The following is an 18,619-nucleotide window of genomic DNA, read 5'->3' as shown; positions in this document are numbered from 1 at the left end:
TAGCTCTTTGTTGACCATAAATTCCCCTTTGGCTCTTACAAACAATGCAGAAATTAGCCCTGAAGGTTCTAGCTATAAAGTATCGACCACGGCAACATTATAAATCTTCATCCCAATAACGTCAATAGAATGACACATCTACATCTGCACAACAACAAGATGAGAGTCGAGCCAGCCCCGACGATCAAGTTCATGTTGAACGGTGTGTCCACACCCAACACCGATATTGACAAACTGGAACTGCAAGCATGCTATCGTGCGCTGAGCAATTTCCGTACTTTGCTGAATCGAGAATCAATGCTGAATCTCCTAAGTGAGCAGATCGAAGATGGGAACCGGTACTTTGACTCGCTGATAAAAGAATCGAACGGAGGACTTCGAGAGTGTAGAACATACATGAAAGTCACCGGAGTCACTGCCACGGATATCAGGGCCATCACAAGCCGCTGGCTGCTTTCACGACCCATTGAAGATATGGCGGCCAGGTGTGTATTCCCGGCTCATCCGGAGCACTATGCAATCATGCATGGACCAGGGTCGCTGCCGAGGAATCCTCCAGACTGCGGCGTTGAAGTGATCGGGGAGCACATGGCCAAGGTTCGGTATGTCGATCTCAACAAGGGAATAGAAGATATGCCAGGATGGATGCTCAAGGAGAGAGACTACGATTATGACATGGCAGAAACGTTGGTTGCCAAGCTCACTAGCGGAAGCAAACTATTCTATATCCTGAACGAGTTCATGGACACCGAGGGTGGTTGCAAGATTAGGCTGCGCACGTTTTTCCCTTCTGCTGCACCTTGGTCTTTGATTAACCAGCATGCGCAGCATCTTGCGATCGAGTTTCGCAATGTCCTCACGATGGTTGACGAGGTCGTTCAGGAATTTGAGGATAGTTTTTGAGTGGAAACACACTTCATAGCCAGGTCGCTGGGCGTTGATATTGCCACGTAGCCAATAATTGACATTGATATTTTACCTGCGATGCAAGCGTGAGTTTATTGTTTGTTCCACTCCATGTTCGGATTATTGTGGAGTAACTAGATCGTAGATAAGGCCTGGGGTCAACAGTTGTAGGAAGTGGGTTCCGGTCGCATCCATGCAGGTGCAAATGTTGCAGGGATACTCCTTTCAATGCTATACGCAGAGTAGATGCGGTGTTCTTCAGAGGTGATAGTGTGACGGCTCACGTATGCCCAGATGAGCGGATCGGCTTAGCAAGTCGTGATTCGTTACGCGGGGAAGAGAAAGGATTGGACGAAATAGATCAGGGGAACTCCACGATCAGGGGTTGTTTTAAACGTGGTCCGATTCAACCTCATTTTGTAAATCGAAGCGAATGCTAGGCTTGGGGCGTCCTCGATTGAAAGCGCGACCGTCCTTGTTGGACCTAATCTCGAAGCACACGTTGACACTGCCATCACCGCCCGCCGAGCTGCCACCGCTTCCAGACTCGCCCTCCTCAACCACCTCCACCCTTCCTGTGTCCCCCCATTCCACGCAGGCTTCCTCAATTATGCCTTCAGACGATACTGAGAACAATGGAAAGATCTTCTCGGTCTCCGGCCCTGTGGTCGTGGCCGAGCACATGATCGGTTGTGCCATGTACGAGTTGGTAGGTGACAGCTCCGAGATCGTCACGAATCCATGCTGACTGCCACAATAGTGCCGTGTTGGACACGGCTTGCTCGTCGGCGAGGTCATTCGTATCGAGAACGACAAAGCCACCATTCAGGTTTACGAAGAGACAGGTAGAGCTCCTTAGTGCCCCCGAACTTGCTTTCATCCATACCACCGAGCTATGCTGACCAACGTCATTTGTACCAAATAGATGGTTTGGCCGTCGGTGACCCAGTCGAAAGGACTGGAAAGCCCCTTTCTGTCGAGTTGGGCCCTGGTCTGATGGAGACAATTTACGATGGTATCCAGCGACCCCTCAAGGCGATTTCCGACCAGTCCAAGGGTATCTACATTCCCCGCGGTATCACTGTCAATGCCCTGGACCGCGAGCGCAAGTGGGACTACAAGCCTACCAACTTCAAGGTTGGCGATCACATCACTGGCGGAGATATCTGGGGTAGCGTGTTCGAGAACAGTCTGGTGAACGACCACAAGATCCTGCTGCCTCCTCGCGCACGGGGTACCATTACTCGTATCTCCCCTGCCGGTAGCTTCACCGTTGACGAGAAGCTGCTCGAGGTGGAGTTTGAGGGTAAGAAGACCGAGTACGGTATGATGCAGACCTGGCCCGTTCGTGTTCCCCGCCCGGTCAACGACAGACTGTCCGCCGATGCGCCCTTCATCGTCGGCCAAAGAGTGCTGGATGCTTTGTTCCCCAGTGTTCAGGGTGGTACTGTCTGCATTCCCGGTGCTTTCGGATGTGGAAAGACCGTTATTTCCCAGAGTGTGTCCAAGTTCTCCAACAGTGATATCATCGTCTACGTCGGATGTGGTGAGCGCGGTAACGAGATGGCTGAAGTCCTGATGGACTTCCCCGAGGTATGTTTACATCTCTACTTATTAGTAGACTTTACTAACCACCTTACGTTTCCAGCTCTCCATCGAGATCGAAGGTCGCAAGGAACCCATCATGAAGCGTACCTGCCTTATCGCCAACACCTCCAACATGCCCGTCGCCGCCCGTGAGGCCTCTATTTATACCGGTATCACCATCGCCGAATACTTCCGTGACCAAGGAAAGAACGTGGCTATGATGGCGGACTCCAGTTCTCGTTGGGCCGAGGCTTTGCGTGAGATTTCCGGTCGTCTGGGTGAAATGCCCGCTGACCAAGGTTTCCCCGCTTACCTCGGAGCCAAGCTGGCCTCCTTCTACGAGCGTGCCGGTAAGAGCAGTGCTCTCGGTAGCCCCGAGCGTGAGGGCAGTGTCAGCATCGTCGGTGCGGTCAGCCCGCCCGGTGGTGATTTCTCCGACCCCGTCACTACCAGTACCCTTGGTATTGTACAGGTCTTCTGGGGTCTTGACAAGAAGTTGGCGCAGCGCAAGCATTTCCCCTCGATCAACACCTCCATCTCCTACAGCAAGTACAACACCGTTCTGGGTAAATACTACGAGAAGGATCACCCAGAGTTCCCTCGTCTCAGTGATCAAATCCGTGAGTTGCTGGCCAAGTCCGAGGACCTCGACCAGGTCGTTCAGCTGGTCGGTAAATCCGCTCTTGGAGATTCCGATAAGATTACATTGGATGTTGCCAGTTTGGTCAAGGACGACTTCTTGCAGCAGAACGGATACAGTGACTACGACCAGTTCTGCCCCTTGTGGAAGACCGAGTATATGATGAAGGCCTTCATGGGCTACCACAACGAGGCACAAAAGGCTATCGCTCAGGGACAAAACTGGGGCAAGGTTCGCGAGGCTACCTCTGATATTCAGACCTCTCTCCGGGGCATGAAGTTCGAGTTGCCCGAGAATGAGCAGGAGGTCTCGGCCAAGTACGAGAAGATCCTCCAGTCTATGACGGAGCGGTTCGCCAGTGTCTCGGATGAGTGAAGTCTTCCATCTCAGCTTAGCATGTATTTTCTTTTAGATGTTTGTCAAAGCACATTCCCCTGTAGTTATTCCACCGTGTTTTTTGGGTTCTCTTATACTCCCGATGTGTACATGTGGCCCGTACGCGTCAGCCAGTGCAAGACCGACGCACATGACCAAGTAGAACTAAGCATTCATGAACTGTGGGATCAAAAAAATATAGGCTGCTCAATAATCCAGAAGAGTCTGGAGTACTCCGTAAAAACCCCCCAAGTTGGAGCCTAATCGGCAAGACGTAGACAGAGACCGCTCTGGACGCCACTACATCACCATCACCGCCTTCGAGCCAAACAATCTTCCACTTGTATTCACCTCTCCCGCCAAGTGCTTCGACCTCAGTTTCTTTCTTTCTGCTGTTCATTTCTTTCGATTTGTATCAGTCGCTATATCCATACAATCGCCTGTCATGGCAAGCCCTACGTCCGGCTACTCGTGCGCAACCCCTGTCCCTCGCCGATGCGGTCTGGCTAATCTCCGTGCGCAGCATAAACGTCAATGATCCCAGCTTGATTTCGCTGGTCAACAAGCTTCAAGATGTCTTTTCTACAGTCGGAGTATGTATATCCGTTCGGCGATTCTTTCTCAATGGCCATGTTAGGGGTAATTCGGACGCTAACACTGCTTGCTGTAGGTGCAAAACCCCATCGATTTGCCCCAAATTGCCGTCGTCGGATCGCAGTCCAGTGGAAAGAGTTCCGTGCTTGAAAACATTGTTGGTCGGGATTTGTAGGTGCTCAGACTCAACAGCTTGCGCCGCTGCTTGTTCGCACGAGCGGCGGGGCACGGTGATGTCAATAAATACTAATTACCATCCCTGGATACAGCTTGCCTCGTGGCTCAGGAATCGTGACTCGACGTCCTCTTATCTTGCAGCTGATCAACAAAACCCCCCACTACGAACGGCGAGACCAAGTTGCAAACGACGGATTCCGAGTCCAACGTGGACGAATATGGTGAATTCCTTCACCTTCCCGGCGAGAAGTTCCACGACTTCAACAAGATCCGCGATGAGATTGTGCGCGAAACGGAGACAAAGGTCGGAAAGAACGCTGGAATCTCGCCATCCCCCATCAACCTGCGCATCTACTCCCCAAACGTCCTCACCCTGACCCTCGTCGATCTGCCCGGTTTGACCAAGGTGCCTGTGGGCGACCAACCGAAGGATATCGAGCGCCAGATCCGTGACATGGTCCTCAAGTACATCAGCAAGCCCAATGCGATCATTCTGGCGGTCACTTCGGCCAATCAGGATCTTGCCAATTCCGATGGTCTCAAGTTGGCACGTGAGGTTGACCCCGAAGGTCAGCGCACTATCGGTGTGTTGAGTAAGGTCGATTTGATGGACGATGGAACCGATGTGGTGGATATCCTCGCTGGACGAATTATCCCTCTGCGCCTGGGCTACGTCCCCGTGGTCAACCGTGGCCAGCGTGACATCGAGAACAAGAAGCCTATTGCTGCTGCCCTGGAGAACGAGAAGAACTTCTTTGAGAACCACAAAGCATACAGGAACAAGGCTTCCTACTGCGGTACACCGTACCTGGCCCGCAAGTTGAACTTGGTATGAACTTGGTTCACCCACTCCGCAAACCCCCGAGCTAACCTTCCGTCTGTCTTAGATTCTTATGATGCACATCAAGCAAACCCTCCCCGATATCAAGGCTCGCATCAACGCATCTCTTCAAAAATACTCATCGGAACTGTCCCAGCTGGGTGACTCAATGCTTGGCAACAGCGCCAACATTATCCTCAACATCATCACTGAATTCAGCAACGAGTACCGCACAGTCTTGGAGGGTAACAACCAGGAGCTCTCTAGCATTGAACTTTCTGGCGGTGCCCGTATCTCCTTTGTTTTCCACGAATTGTACTCGAACGGTATCAAGGCCGTTGATCCCTTCGACATCGTCAAGGACATTGACATTCGCACCATTCTTTACAACTCCTCCGGTTCCTCGCCCGCTCTTTTCGTCGGCACAACTGCCTTTGAGCTGATCGTCAAGCAACAAATCAAGCGCTTGGAAGAGCCCAGCTTGAAGTGTATCTCTCTTGTCTATGATGAGTTGGTCCGCATCCTGAGCCAACTCTTGACCAAGCAGTTGTTCCGCCGTTACCCCATGCTGAAGGAGAAGTTCCACGCAGTGGTTATTGCCTTCTTCAAGAAGTGTATGGAGCCCACTAACAAGCTGGTCAAGGATTTGATCTACATGGAAGCCACCTACGTGAACACCGGCCACCCCGACTTCCTCAACGGCCACCGCGCCATGACCCTTGTCAATGAGCGCCAGCAGGCCTCCAAGCCCACGCAGGTCGACCCCAAGACCGGCAAGCCCCTTCCCGGGCGTGCTCAGAGCCCCTCTCTCGACACAACCGGAGAGGCCACCAACAACAGCGGCTTCTTCGGCAGCTTCTGGGCTTCCAAGAACAAGAAGAAGATGGCTCTCATGGAAGCTCCTCCCCCAACTCTCAAGGCCTCTGCCAGCTTGTCTGAGCGCGAGGCCACTGAGGTCGAAGTTATCAGTAAGTATTTCAACCGCGGATCTTGCAAGGCAATACTAACCGCAATACAGAGCTTCTCATCACCTCCTACTTCAACATCGTCAAGCGCACAATGATCGACATGGTCCCCAAGGCCGTCATGTACACCCTTGTCCAGTATGAATAACCCCCTTCCTCCATCCCTCGCCCATACTAACAGCCACCTCAGGTTCACCAAGGACGAGATGCAACGTGAACTCCTCGAGAACATGTACCGCAACAACGAGCTCGACGATCTCCTCAAGGAAAGCGACTACACTACGCGCCGGCGCAAGGAGTGCCAGCAGATGGTGGAGAGTCTCGGCCGCGCCAGCGAAATCGTCAGCCAAGTCCAGTGAGCGGAAACCAAATTCACATGAGCGTTGTGGGCTATCTGTTTGTCACTTTTGCAAATGCTTGACTATACTGCTCTCGTATCATGCCTTGGTTAGTTTGTAGATGCTTGATACTTTCGGCTTTGCGTCCTTGATCATGGTGTGGGGGGAGTCCTTTTCTGCTTGTTTCTGTTTCCTTTTGGTTTGTCTGTCCAATTTGAGAGCTCTATACCGTTTTCTTTTCGAATTGGTCTGTTGTCTGGACTTGACATGAACGCTCAGATGATCATGATTAATTAATGATTCTGTCTGCTTTATGACTTAGCTTAGAAATTCAGACTTTGATTCTTTTTCTCTTAATCTTGCGCTTGTGGTTGTAGTTAAGGATCATGTAAAAAATCAAAGTCAAGAGTCCCTTGGAGCCTGCTTTGCTGGTCGAATCTACGTCAAGATGCTTCAGATGAGCGTCGAGGAGAACTAAGTGAGAGGAAAGTGGTGGCTCCAGAACAACTGTGGAATACTCTGCACACATGAACTGAAGTTCGACGCTCTTCTGAAGGGGTGGGTAACTTTTGAAGAAAATGTTTGAAGAGAAGAACAAGCAGAGTGAGAATAGAATACTGATCCACTGACAAGTTGGAAGCTACTTGAGATCCATCTACTTGAAGGAACTCTAGAGGAAAAATAAAGTACGAGAGAGAGTGAAGGTCTTGATTGAGTGACGACAACTCGCAAAAAAAAAAAAAAAAAAAAAGAAATCTAGATACATGATTTGAAGCAGCACATGAGAAACCCCAATCTTTCCAAGCCTTCGTTGTGAATGATCCTTGTCCAGCCGTCCACCGAGCGAACTCCAAGTGTGAGGATTTGTTGTGTGGTTGCTGCTGTTGCGCCTTGCTCCTTTGTTGGTACGTGGCAGAGCTGCTCAGACTGTGGAAGGTGGGCTTGTTGTGTTTGTTTTGTTGTTGTAAGCCAAGGTAATCCTGCAGGTGCGAGTGGGATCGTTGGATGATCCAGTGGAGAGTGGAGAGTGGAGTGGAGTGGACTGCAAGCAGAGTGGAGTGGAGAGTGGAGGCTGGTGGATCGGTGGATCGAAGGATGGTGTTGTGCCTGTGCCTGAAGCTGGAACTTGTCAGTTGAATGTCGAAGAATGAAGAAGAATAGTGGATACTGACCATGCTGATGACATGTGTGTGAAGAGACAAGTTGCCAGATGTCAGAGTGTTTGAAAGTGGAGTGGATGAGAGGTGTGTGCCTGAGAGCTCAATGATCTTTCCCATTGTCGAAAATCCTGTTGTCCAAGAGAGAAGAGAGAGAGAGAGAGAAGGTTCCAAGAGGGAGTTGTTGTGATGAAGGTTGTCCAAGGTCCAAGGTCCAAGGGTGAATGAATGTCAACGTCCGGATCCAGTGCGAAACGCTCAGCAGCCAGTCGAAAGTTGTCGTGAGTGGAAAGTGGAGAGTGGAAGGTGGAATTTGGTTGTTGCAAGTTGTGAGGACTTGAGAGTTGTTGAAGTGAGATGTGTGTGTGGACTTGGGAATTTGAGGAACCCAAGATTTTGGAGGTTGAGACCGAGTTGGCTGGCTGGCTGGCTGGAGTTGGCTGCTGGCGTGTCCTCCCAGCAAGCCTCTGAACACCCTGAGCTGGATGGATTGAGAGCTTTCCCCGAATGTTTCTACCTGTGAGCTAGCTTGATGAACGCACGCAGGCACTCAGTCATCGGCACACCCTCTATTGGTGCCGTGGTGCTGGTGCCCCGGTTCAGCACACCCTCTATTGGTGCTGAAATTACCACAAACAGCACACCCTCTATTGGTGCTGAATGGGTCTGCCACAACCAGCACACCCTCTATTGGTGCTGGATGGGTCGTGGTCATCTGGCCCGCTCAAGGCGCAACACGGAGGGTACAGCCCCCAAAACCATCCTCTCGAAGGGTGCATCGGCTCGCCAGGTAGGCACTCCGCACTGGACGGGGAATTCCGAGGGAAAGTCCAAAGGGAAAGAGAGTCCAAAGGGAGAAACCGTGGAAGAAAGAAGAGACCGTGGGAGGAAAGACCATAGGAAATGGGAAGATCATGAGCTCTGAAGGCAAGTTGAAGGCAAGTCGAAGGCAAGTTGAAGGCGAATTGAAGGTGGAAAGATTGAAGCTGGGACCTGAGAGTTGCCATGTCAGTTAAGTACAACCTGGAAACCGAAGCCAAACCAAGCTCACCAAGGTCCAAGAAGTGAAAATAAATTTTTCCCATTTCCTCCACACCGTTTCCTCCTCCCCAATTTTCTTTTTCCTTTTTCCTTTTTCCTTTTTTTTTCTTCAAAGTGAGATGTGCTAGAGACCAAACGTAAAATTCGACAAGGCCAAAGGTTGGAGGCCAAGGTGGAATGCCAAAAGGCAAGATAGAATGATGAGATGAAGATGAGAAATTGGAGTCGTTGCAACCGAAGACGCTTGACCTGAAGCCGAAGCCCGCCACGCCACAGCTGCAACGACCAAACGCGAAATTCGAAAATGTGGAACGGCCAAAGGGCCAAATGTGAAGATGAAGGACGTCAAGAGTGGAAGCGGACCAAACGCAAATTTGGAATTGAAAAGGTCCATAGGGTCCAAGGGCCAAGGGCCAAGAGTGGAGGACCAGAGTGGAAGGAGACCAAGAGTGGATGAGGACCAAACGCAAATTTGGAGTTGGCAAGAGCCAAGAGTGGAAGAGGACCAGAGTGGAAAAGGACCAAACGCAAATTTGGAATTGAAAAGGTCCATAGGGTCCAAGGGCCAAGAGTGGAAGAGGACCAGAGTGGAAAAGGACCAAACGCAAATTTGGAATTGAAAAGGTCCATAGGGTCCAAGGGCCATGAGAGGAAGAAGGCCAGAGTGGAGGAAGGCCAGAGTGGAAGGGGACCAAACGCAAATTTGGAATTGAAAAGGTCCATAGGGACCAAGGGCCAAGAGTGGAAGAGGCCAAGGTCATGTGGCTGACCTGTCTTGTCATGAGGTAAGCAGTGAAGGAAGAGACAAGAGAGGGAACTTACAAGTCATGTGATGACTGAGAAGATGAAGAAGACCCAACGCAAAATTGCGGGGCATCAAGCCCCTCCTCTCAAGGTGGAAAGATAAAAGAGAAGAGAGAGGACAAGCCAAGCTGATGATGGAAGACTTGTTGGAAGAGGCATGATGGATGAGACCCTTGATGGAACAAGGGAATGAGCAAGTGGAAGATGGAAGAGATGAAGAAGGAAGAAAGAAGGAGGAGGAAGAGAGGAAATGGCAGGGGTATTTATACCGCAGATCTCCCACTAGCGCCCGCTAGCCTCAACTAAGAGAGCGAATGAGAGAAGAGGATCAAGACCCACCCTGATCCTGCACCCCACTTTCTGATTGGCCTTGTGGTTTGAGGCTAGTGATCCAACTAGCTTCGATTGAAACAGCCAATGGGAGATGAGGATCAAGACCTCTCTGATCCTCTTCCCCGCTCCATGATTGGTCCTGTGATTTGAGGCTAGTGATCCCCTTAGCTTCGATTGACACAGCCAATGAAAGAAGAGGATCAAGCAGGACCCTCCCTGATCTTGCTCCCCACCCTGTGATTGGCTGTGTGATTTGAGGCTAGTGATCCACTGATCCTCTTTCCCTCTCTATCATTGGCCCCCTCATTTGAGGCTAGTGGGTTCCTGAATCCCACCGGCTCCTCCCGCAGAGCCTCCTTATCCCAGTGGAGGTCACCATTTCATCAATTCTTCGGCTGATTCTCGTGATTGACACCCTCAATCGTCTCGCTTTGCATTGTCAGTACACGAGGCACCTGATCTCACCAGATCCAGCAATTTGGCTATCCCCCAGATCAACTACCGTACATCAATTCTTGCTACAGTCCAAAGGCCCCATTTCTCCGGAGGCCTGCCTCTTCCCTTCTTACCAAATCGGTTCGGGCTACCAGCTAGACAATCCTACGTACATCTCATCGCCCAATCTCACCATTCGGAAGCATCGACCCCTAGCAGTCAAATCCGCCAATACTTGACCAATTGCCAATCGAAACCCTTTGTGAATGTCGCTTCATCCAGTCTCACTTCCTCTGGGTTGCGAGCCCTGCGCTCTGTCCTCTGTCTCTCCTCTGGCAAAATCAAATACACTATATGAGATTGAATAGAAAACGAAGAATTACATTGATCGAACACTATAAATGGTCAAAGCTAATAACATAAAAGTAAATCTCGACATCTAGGGGCAGCGCTCAGCAGCCAGTCTAGCTTGGTCGACGGTGAAGAGTGAGAACTGGTCTTTGCAAGCTTTGAGAGCTTGATAATCCAGGAAGTGAGGTGTTAACTTGGGATTTGAAGGAATCCAAGCCTTTTGTGGCCGAGATGCCGTTGGTAGAGGCAGAGAGGTGGAAGGACTCATGCCAATGCCCATCCGTCAGCCACAGGGTCATCAGTCACAGCAGAGAACGCATAATCCCATTGCTGAGGTGGAAGAAGCCGCAGACTCTGCCTGTGTCAACATCGACAATCGGGGCTCCGCAGACACCTCGCTCCATGAGCCTGGTCTGGGTTGATGACCAGTGGGTGTTTCGGGCTCAATAAACTCATTTGGTGTGCCTCTTGAGCCAAAGCCACACTCAAATTGGCATTCAGGGGTAAGGAACGAAGTTCGGAAGTGGTTGGAGTTCTCCTGCACTGCGGTTCCGGCAGCCGATCCTTGATATGGGTGGGTAATACTCTTACCCTGATCAAGGAACGGTTTGTGTTCATGGTGATGTAATGCTGTTCTGCCTGCCACGACACCAGGAAGTGATAATCTTTCGTAGCTGCGACCATCAGTCTCAAGTTCAAAGATGGTCCAGAAGGGAAGGAAGATGGCAGATCTCACATTGGCAAGTGGTGCGATAGCCGTAAGAACAGCCACTATCTGATTCTTGGTAGGGTGAGTCATGTTCGGCCATCGGACAGTGGGACATGGATTAGGAACACGATGATTTGAATAACCAGACTTCGGCAAGGGCGGATTGAACATTTCACCGCAGCGGACGAACATCACTGGCATGTTTCCTAGCGTGAGCGGAACTGGCTTAGGTGGACGGTACGTTTCGATACACTTCCAAACCTTCCCTCAATCCAAGTCATTTCCTCGCCGGAGGGGAAGCGAAACTTGCGCTCTTCTGCATCCCAGAGTGTGAACGGTGCCGCGTCGTTCAAGTGACGTGCACCCCAGCCACCAGGTCCTTCCCAGCGTTGTCCTTCTGGGTGTTGGGTGCTCATACAGGTGCGAGGCGGAGTGATAAGCGCATTGATGTAGACATCATTGTATGGTGAGCTCTGCTGTATGCGCTGAAAATGAGGTGATTCGCGATTTGGAGATGCCATGATGGTTGAGATGTAGATGAGTCAACCGCAAAATCCGAATCCGCAAAGGCGCAGACGGAAACTCTATAATGGCCGTTGCTACCCTCGCGCCTTCCCCCAGCCCTATGACGTGGCTCTCTGACCTAAATTTACCGTCCAACTAGAACCTTGGAAGCCTTACATCTGTATCTGTCGCCGCTTGCGCGTAGTCTTTTGATGTTGAAAAGGCTGTTGAGAAGACAGTTCAAAAGACCGTTCAAAAGATAGTAAAAATAATAGAAAGAGCTTTTATTATCATACCTTTCCGCTGTCCCGGAGGGGTGGCCTTCGCTACTTGTTCGAGGTATCCATATATCATAACGGCTCTACGTACCAAACTAGGGTATGAAAACACCACCTGGGCAGTCCCGAGAGACTCAGGCCTGTGGAAATCCATAGATGTAGGTTGCTAACCTTGGAAATCTAGACCTCGCGTGGGCGGGCGTCAAGAAATACAAAATATATTTTGGAAATGTGGTGCGTCTGTCTTGGTAACAATGGTGTCTAGGCGTACAGTGTGGAATAGGGCGATGTCTTGAGAGCAACCTACGAAATGCCTACGTGATATACCATGCCGTAGAGTATTCTCCAACTACGCCATCTACTAAGACCAGTTTAGTCTCTCGTTGGTGCCCGAAGACCGTAGTCACCGCGGCCGGCGGGAAATGCTATGCCACAAACGCGATCGATCGCACGCGGACAGTTATCTTTGCCACGCGAATGCCAGCCGGAATAAATCCTACCTCTTATCGCCAAGCTAAGATGTCGCTCATCCCGAACCCCTGTCTCGAGTCGCGAGCCGTGATCGCGTTAGGAGGGCCGGATGGTGGGAGTGATCCACAGCGGGAACGAATGACGGAGGACGCGTACCCACTGACGGCTAGGGAACCAGAGGGATCACAAGGTTTCAATGAGCTATGACTGAGCCTTTCTGATAGGTTTGATGGCGGGATACCAACGAGATGGGGATACCTTCACTTCGGCGCGCGACGCGACTCGACGCCGGCATAGCGAGCTTACGCGTTGAGCTGTTCACATCATGAGCTTCGTGATCTTTGACACACCCTGGGGTGTTTCAGATACTGACAGGTGACAGGAATCGACGGGGGATTCGGAGATTTACGCAGTAGAGTCGGATCGCGCCTTCACAGGGACGCCCGTCTAGACGAAGCACGAGCTACACAATCATCGAGACATCCAAGGGAGTCCCAGTCTTGTACAGGAATTGATGGTGGAACAGAGTCTACGACTGGATTACGCTACACAGGGGTCAGAGAAGCGGCTCCACAGGGCCGGCCTCCCGAGGTCTGCGGTGGGTCTACAAGGCGGGCCGTCTAGACGAAGAACGAGCCTCACGATCACAAGAGATTCGAGAGGGTCTCACATCTGTACGGCAAGCGACAGGGGTCCGAAATCCACGACTGGATTCAGCTACACGATTTGTGGGAACGCGGCTGCACAGGGCGGGCCGTCCACAAAGAGCGAGCCTTGCAGTCATCAGTCCACACAAATCAAGCTTCAGATGCACGTGGAAGAGATAGGAATTCATTGTTTTGGCTACTGTATATCCAGCTACTCTATACACGGTAGACTAGGTCGTGATTGGGCTCTGTGACAGTATAATTGGATCGCGGAGTGGCGAACCTCCACGCGGAGGACACCAATTACCTCCCAGTGTGACGGTAGGTATAATACCAATCATCCTTCTTGAGATCCTGACGAACCTTATAATTCCTCTCAGCAGCTTCAACCACACCCATATCTAGATCCGCAACGATAAAGCCCTCCTCAGTTCCCATCTTAGCAATAGGACCCGCGACCGGAAGCGCGATCTGCGACAGACCGAGGAAATTCTCCGACGGGCCAGCGGCATTGGCGAAGACAACAGCGCAGGTGTTCTCGAAGCAGCGGGATGTGATGGTTGTTTCGAGGAAGAGGGCTTCGCAGTCTGGGTTGTATACGCGGGCTTCGGGCGATGCGTCGTGCGGTGTCCCTGGTAGAGTTAGAAGAGCTTGGACAAGGAGATGGAGAACTCACAGTAGGTGGGCGTGATAATGATTTGCGCGCCGTCGGCAATCAGCTCGCGGAATGCTTCGGGGAATGCAAGATCCCAGCAGATCAGCATGCCGACGCGGCCGATCGGGGTGTCGATTGCGACATGGTGCTCCAGGGCCGAGGAGGTGAGATGGGGGCGCTCGGGGTGCCAGATGTTCTTCTTGCGGTAGGAGCCTAGAATTGAACCGTCGTTTGAGATAAAGTAGGCAACATTATAGAAGAGGGTGGTGTTGTTTGGGCCGCTGTGCTTTTCGATGATGGTGCCGGGAACAAGGCAGATTTTGAGGTCTTTGGCCAGGGCTTGGTAGTTGGCCAGATATTTGGGAGACTCGCCGGCTTGAGTGGCCCATAGAGGATCGTCAGGGACCATGCCATTGAGGTGGTATCTGGATGCGATCAGCATCGTTATGGCTGCTCTCATGCGCCAGCACAGAGTACGTCATTGGTTCTTACTCGGGAAGGACCGCAAGCTCAGCGCCCTCAGCGGCAGCCTGGCGGATATAATTGCATGCTGTGCTATGGTTGTACTCCAAATCGAGTTCCTATGCGCAATGAGTCATCTTCATGCTCCAGGCTCCAGGCTTCAGGGCAAGTCACAGCATGAGCTGAACAACCGGTGATGCCGACCACCTACCTTAATTTGCCATTGGACGACAGCGATACGGGGAGAGAGAGCCATTGCGATTATGCGCAGCACAAAAAGAGCAAAAAGGACACGAAAGAACGTTTATCAATTGAGATGGACAGGATTGCGGGATGTTAAGTTATTCAGTCAATTACCCCAACGTGAAGTTGGAGAATGTGGGGACATCCGATCGAATGCAACCCCGCTCCGATTGGGTCTATCCAAACAAGGCAAGTTCAGCCAGATCGATTATGTACGAGTATATCAAGACTAGACATTATGAATTACAATATCAGGGGTGGTAGCAATTTGGGATGGAGTTGGTTTCACAGAGCACCGAGCTCCTCCAAAACGAACTTCGGCTTCTTGCTCACCCGATAAACCAGGCGATCAGTCCAGAAGTGAGAGAAAACAGCGTGAATAGTTGGCACTGCACCGTATATGGTTCCTGAGATGGGAAAGCAGAGCCTCTCCAAAAGCTGCTGCGGTCGACACCAGACGCGCTGTGAGAATCCCGTATCAGGGATATTAGCCTCGTGCATATCTTTCATGCGAGTGCCCAGGCAAAGAGCATGCCAGCGCTCATAGAGAATGAGCGAAATATTCATGCCGATAAATCCCAGCGTGCGCAGGGTGTTGGTGAAACTGAATGCCCAGGCCAGCGTCGGATGCAGAGCGGTCGCAGGAGTCCACAGGGTATAGATCACGGAGAAGAGCATGAGGATCGTCAAATGACAGGGCATGAAATGAGCTTCCCACAGCAGGTGGAGAAGCGCAAAATGACGGGGACGCAGGAACAAGCATCGTTGATGGAAGCGCAAGTAGCCAATTGTGCGGCGTGCAGCGAACCCCGAATCTAATGCACCCCACATGTGTCGGAGAGCCTGCCGATAGCGGGCAATGCAGGTATCCACCGTCCGCCGCCAGCCTCGACCGCGATCGCTGGAGACATTGCATTGACTCGCGGGGATGTAGACCACGCGCGATATCAGGTTGCCCGATGTCTCGAAGTAACACTTGAGTAACATGTGCAAGTCTTCGCCGATCGCTGTTGGGTCACTATCCCATCCCCCTACCCTCTCTGCTAGTGACAACGGCAGCGAATACACCGAGGTAGGGACCGCGATCAGGGTATAGGGATACATTGTAGACAGGCCGGCGAAGCTCCAGAGCAGGTCGGCACATCGAACGAGGATCGGACTCTCATTGGAGTTGCGGTCGAATATGATCGGACAGCAGTAAATTGTACGGTTTGCTTCGGTGATGTTGTTGTAGTGTAGGCGTTGAATCTCGGTGAAGTAATCGCGCGATAGGTGGGTATCAGCTAGCTGGTGTTAGCAGAACCACTGGCGATCTGGGAAGGAAAACAAACCATCCATCACAGTCACCACCACTTTACAATCGTCCGCTTGCAGTGCTAGTCGGTGGACTTCAATAATTCGTTGTGCAGCAAATGCGACATTTGAACTCTTGCCTGCAATTTCACCTTGAATTCCGGATGGATGAAACGTTGACTGTATATCCAGGAAACTGTCCTTGAATGAGGAGATCAGCTGTGTAGCTTTAACTACACCTGCTGTCTCTTTAAGCTCCATTGCGAGATAGATCTGACCGAGATGAGCATCAGGTAAATAACAAAAAGCCATGAGAAACCTACCTCATACTGGGATCTAGCCCTTGGATGACTGGCCAGGACTTTCAGAGTAGTTTCCAAGGTGTGCAGATCTTCGCAATAGTTTGGAAGCACAATGGCATGAATCAATTCCGGTATTTGTGCTTCCTCCTCATGCTCACTGATGTATTTGGCGATCGATATCTCGGAATTGTCGAAGGGGACTCTGTGTCCAGTCGGAGCCACTGGATCCTCCAGGGTACGTCTCTGAATGGCAAGACGAGTTTGTTTGATCATATTGGTAAAAGACCAGCCGAGACGAAGGGTAAAAGCACACATCTGTACGTGGACGAAGACATTGTAGATTACAAACACAATTTGTGCTATATTGAGGCCATTCCATGGGTCTTTGAACGGCGGAAACAGCGACGGAGGGAATATGCGCAGCCATGCCGCTGAGCTTAAGAGGCCAGAGAAAGCACAAACCAAAATCCCAGTCAATGCGACGATGCTAAAGCCTGGCAGGCACCGCGAGAGCCATACCAGCATTTTCAGCAGGAGCGGAGTGTACAGATTGGAAGAACCGACAAGGCAAACGCGATAACGGGCGTGCTGAGACAGAGAAAAGTAATCAAAAGAAGAGAGACCCGGCGACAGTCGCACAAAATCGAAACAGTCCCTCGGAAATTCAGACTACGAAAGTACGTGACCGAGGCAAATGGTAGCATCTTGTACTCCGTAGTACAGCGCAGGTACCTAGGTTCAACTCTACAGAAAAAGGAGCAACAGATCAGCACTACCAAGAGCCAAAATGCTCAGATCATCTTATTCACAGACAAGTCGACAAGCGAGCCTGCGAAACGTGCATAGTTCTATTGATCCTGGAAAGCTTGGCGTTGGTGATGATCGCCAAGCGGGCTGCGAAGCGCACTGTCCCCACCGAGGCTGCCTCGGAGCCAATGACTGGCCCCGATGAATGAGCGTGTTGAACCCTGAGGTATGCAACTTTTGACCTTTCAAAGCCCAACTTTGAGACCAAGCCCTTGCAGGTCCTCGAGCCGTGCGTCCCACCGCACTGACTTCCAGTCCCATCCTTCACCCACCAAACCATAACTCTCGACTTCCCCGGTCGGTTTGCGCGCGTTGAGCGCCCAATACCCCCAGCTGACATCCAACTCTGCTAAAAACCGCATCAGATGACTCCAGTAATTGCGATCTCCTCCCGAGGGTTGTCCAGGGGTACCGAACTCCCCAACCCAAACAGGCGCAATATCTTCAGTCAAGAGGTAAGCCCAATTCCAATCCATCGCCGCTGCAAAATCAGGATATGATCGTTTGGAGAAGGGATACAACTGGCCCCAGCCAGACCATTTGTACACATGAGCCGAGTAGACTACTCTGTTCGGCCGAGTCAGTGTGACCGGTCGACTCCGCACCCCAGACAGGTCATTTGCTGACGAGATCCCTTCTACTATCATCAGCCAGTTCGGGTTGATACTCAACAATCGCTCCGAAAGTCTCTCTGCAGCCGTTGCCCAGTCGTCCCAGTTGAGCGCCCCCCAAAGCCCTCGCGGCTCGTTTCGCAGATCTGCGCCGACGACCAGTGGGTTTGTAGCTAGAGGTCGCATCATGGTCTCCCAATTACGAATCCATTGCTCTTCAGTTTGTCGGATATGACAGAAGAGACCACCGAACAGCCAGTCGTTGTACCAGACAATGTCACAAGGGTTGATACCGCAGCACCATGTTGCTTGTGTGATGTGATTATTCACGATGACCATTAGCTCGGCCCTTGTCAGGCTTTCCACTACGGCGTGGTATACCTCGAGAGCGCGACGGCTACCACTGTCACTGGAAGAAGCTAACAAGTCCATATTGGCAGCGATCAGGGATACATTTACCATGGGGTTTCTGACAACAATCTCATCAGCATATGGCAGTCGCACACTGTTGAAACCGAGGCGTCGAATCAACTGGGCGATCTCATCTCGGTGTTGAATATCTAGTCCCGATGGAAGGAAATCGATATCACTCGCACCATACCAGTTGATGCTTGCGAGCTTGATCGGATCCCCTTTGGAATCAACGATATACCGACCGCTCGTGTGAAAGGGAGGCGTGGAGTTGGTAGTCGCCGGTGATACACGGATATCAAGAGCTGGGCTGGATGGAATAACCCATCCATCCATGAACAGAAAGCATTGGAGAGTCACAAGAGCCGCTGCAATACATGCTATCTGTGCCCTGGTAATGTTTCCCACAAATTGCAGCATAGCTGGTCTTGCCATCCAAAAACTGGGGGACATTGATAATAACAGAGAATTTTGAAGTAGTTACAGAGCAAAGGTGATGCGATCCATGGATTTTCCATGCTATGGTTCTCGAGATGTCATCAATGGTGCGGAGGGTAGTATCCGTGGATATGATCGGCTCCATGCCCATATCTGGGCTATGAAGAATGACACAATCACCAGACAGAAAGAAATAGACAAAAACCTTGAAAGTTCATACACAGAGATGATATGCTAGGTATAGTAGATATTGGTTGCAACACCG

The 18,619-nt window shown here is 51.2% G+C and overlaps 9 protein-coding genes across 9 annotated transcripts; 4 read left to right on the top strand and 5 right to left on the bottom strand.

Moving 5' to 3' along the window:
* Positions 1–159: 159 nt before the first annotated feature.
* Positions 160–903, top strand: N7506_010995 (uncharacterized protein; the record flags this gene model as incomplete). The annotated part of the gene is made up of 1 exon (XM_056960288.1): positions 160–903. One exon carries the CDS (start codon positions 160–162, stop codon positions 901–903), a length of 744 nt encoding a protein of 247 aa, XP_056806443.1.
* Positions 904–1,339: 436 nt separating this feature from the next.
* On the top strand, positions 1,340–3,508 carry N7506_010994 (H(+)-transporting V1 sector ATPase subunit A; the record flags this gene model as incomplete). Its single annotated transcript, XM_056960287.1, has 4 exons — positions 1,340–1,615; positions 1,667–1,751; positions 1,832–2,499; positions 2,555–3,508. 4 exons carry the CDS (start codon positions 1,340–1,342, stop codon positions 3,506–3,508), a joined length of 1,983 nt encoding a protein of 660 aa, XP_056806442.1.
* Positions 3,509–3,953: 445 nt separating this feature from the next.
* On the top strand, positions 3,954–6,423 carry N7506_010993 (dynamin-like GTPase vpsA; the record flags this gene model as incomplete). The annotated part of the gene is made up of 8 exons (XM_056960286.1): positions 3,954–3,979; positions 4,032–4,101; positions 4,179–4,273; positions 4,372–4,393; positions 4,455–5,108; positions 5,167–6,067; positions 6,118–6,202; positions 6,255–6,423. The coding sequence occupies 8 exons, from the start codon at positions 3,954–3,956 to the stop codon at positions 6,421–6,423; spliced, it is 2,022 nt and encodes a 673-aa protein (XP_056806441.1).
* Positions 6,424–8,091: 1,668 nt separating this feature from the next.
* N7506_010992 (uncharacterized protein) lies at positions 8,092–8,484 on the top strand (the record flags this gene model as incomplete). Its single annotated transcript, XM_056960285.1, has 1 exon — positions 8,092–8,484. One exon carries the CDS (start codon positions 8,092–8,094, stop codon positions 8,482–8,484), a length of 393 nt encoding a protein of 130 aa, XP_056806440.1.
* A 2,337-nt stretch (positions 8,485–10,821) lies between these two features.
* On the bottom strand, positions 10,822–11,433 carry N7506_010991 (uncharacterized protein; the record flags this gene model as incomplete). The annotated part of the gene is made up of 2 exons (XM_056960284.1): positions 10,822–11,087; positions 11,115–11,433. 2 exons carry the CDS (start codon positions 11,431–11,433, stop codon positions 10,822–10,824), a joined length of 585 nt encoding a protein of 194 aa, XP_056806439.1.
* A 5-nt stretch (positions 11,434–11,438) lies between these two features.
* N7506_010990 (uncharacterized protein) lies at positions 11,439–11,753 on the bottom strand (the record flags this gene model as incomplete). The annotated part of the gene is made up of 1 exon (XM_056960283.1): positions 11,439–11,753. One exon carries the CDS (start codon positions 11,751–11,753, stop codon positions 11,439–11,441), a length of 315 nt encoding a protein of 104 aa, XP_056806438.1.
* Positions 11,754–13,435: 1,682 nt separating this feature from the next.
* On the bottom strand, positions 13,436–14,505 carry N7506_010989 (carbon-nitrogen hydrolase family protein; the record flags this gene model as incomplete). The annotated part of the gene is made up of 4 exons (XM_056960282.1): positions 13,436–13,764; positions 13,809–14,212; positions 14,280–14,368; positions 14,461–14,505. The coding sequence occupies 4 exons, from the start codon at positions 14,503–14,505 to the stop codon at positions 13,436–13,438; spliced, it is 867 nt and encodes a 288-aa protein (XP_056806437.1).
* A 272-nt stretch (positions 14,506–14,777) lies between these two features.
* Positions 14,778–16,360, bottom strand: N7506_010988 (glycosyltransferase family 2 protein; the record flags this gene model as incomplete). Its single annotated transcript, XM_056960281.1, has 3 exons — positions 14,778–15,775; positions 15,824–15,965; positions 16,109–16,360. 3 exons carry the CDS (start codon positions 16,358–16,360, stop codon positions 14,778–14,780), a joined length of 1,392 nt encoding a protein of 463 aa, XP_056806436.1.
* Positions 16,361–17,079: 719 nt separating this feature from the next.
* On the bottom strand, positions 17,080–18,252 carry N7506_010987 (cellulase family protein; the record flags this gene model as incomplete). The annotated part of the gene is made up of 1 exon (XM_056960280.1): positions 17,080–18,252. The coding sequence occupies one exon, from the start codon at positions 18,250–18,252 to the stop codon at positions 17,080–17,082; it is 1,173 nt and encodes a 390-aa protein (XP_056806435.1).
* Positions 18,253–18,619: the final 367 nt, after the last annotated feature.

Source organism: Penicillium brevicompactum (assembly GCF_028827555.1).
Source record: "Penicillium brevicompactum strain IBT 35665 chromosome Unknown utg000007l_segment0_segment0, whole genome shotgun sequence".
NCBI lineage: Eukaryota > Fungi > Ascomycota > Eurotiomycetes > Eurotiales > Aspergillaceae > Penicillium > Penicillium brevicompactum.
This window is presented reverse-complemented; position numbering and strand designations above follow the sequence as displayed.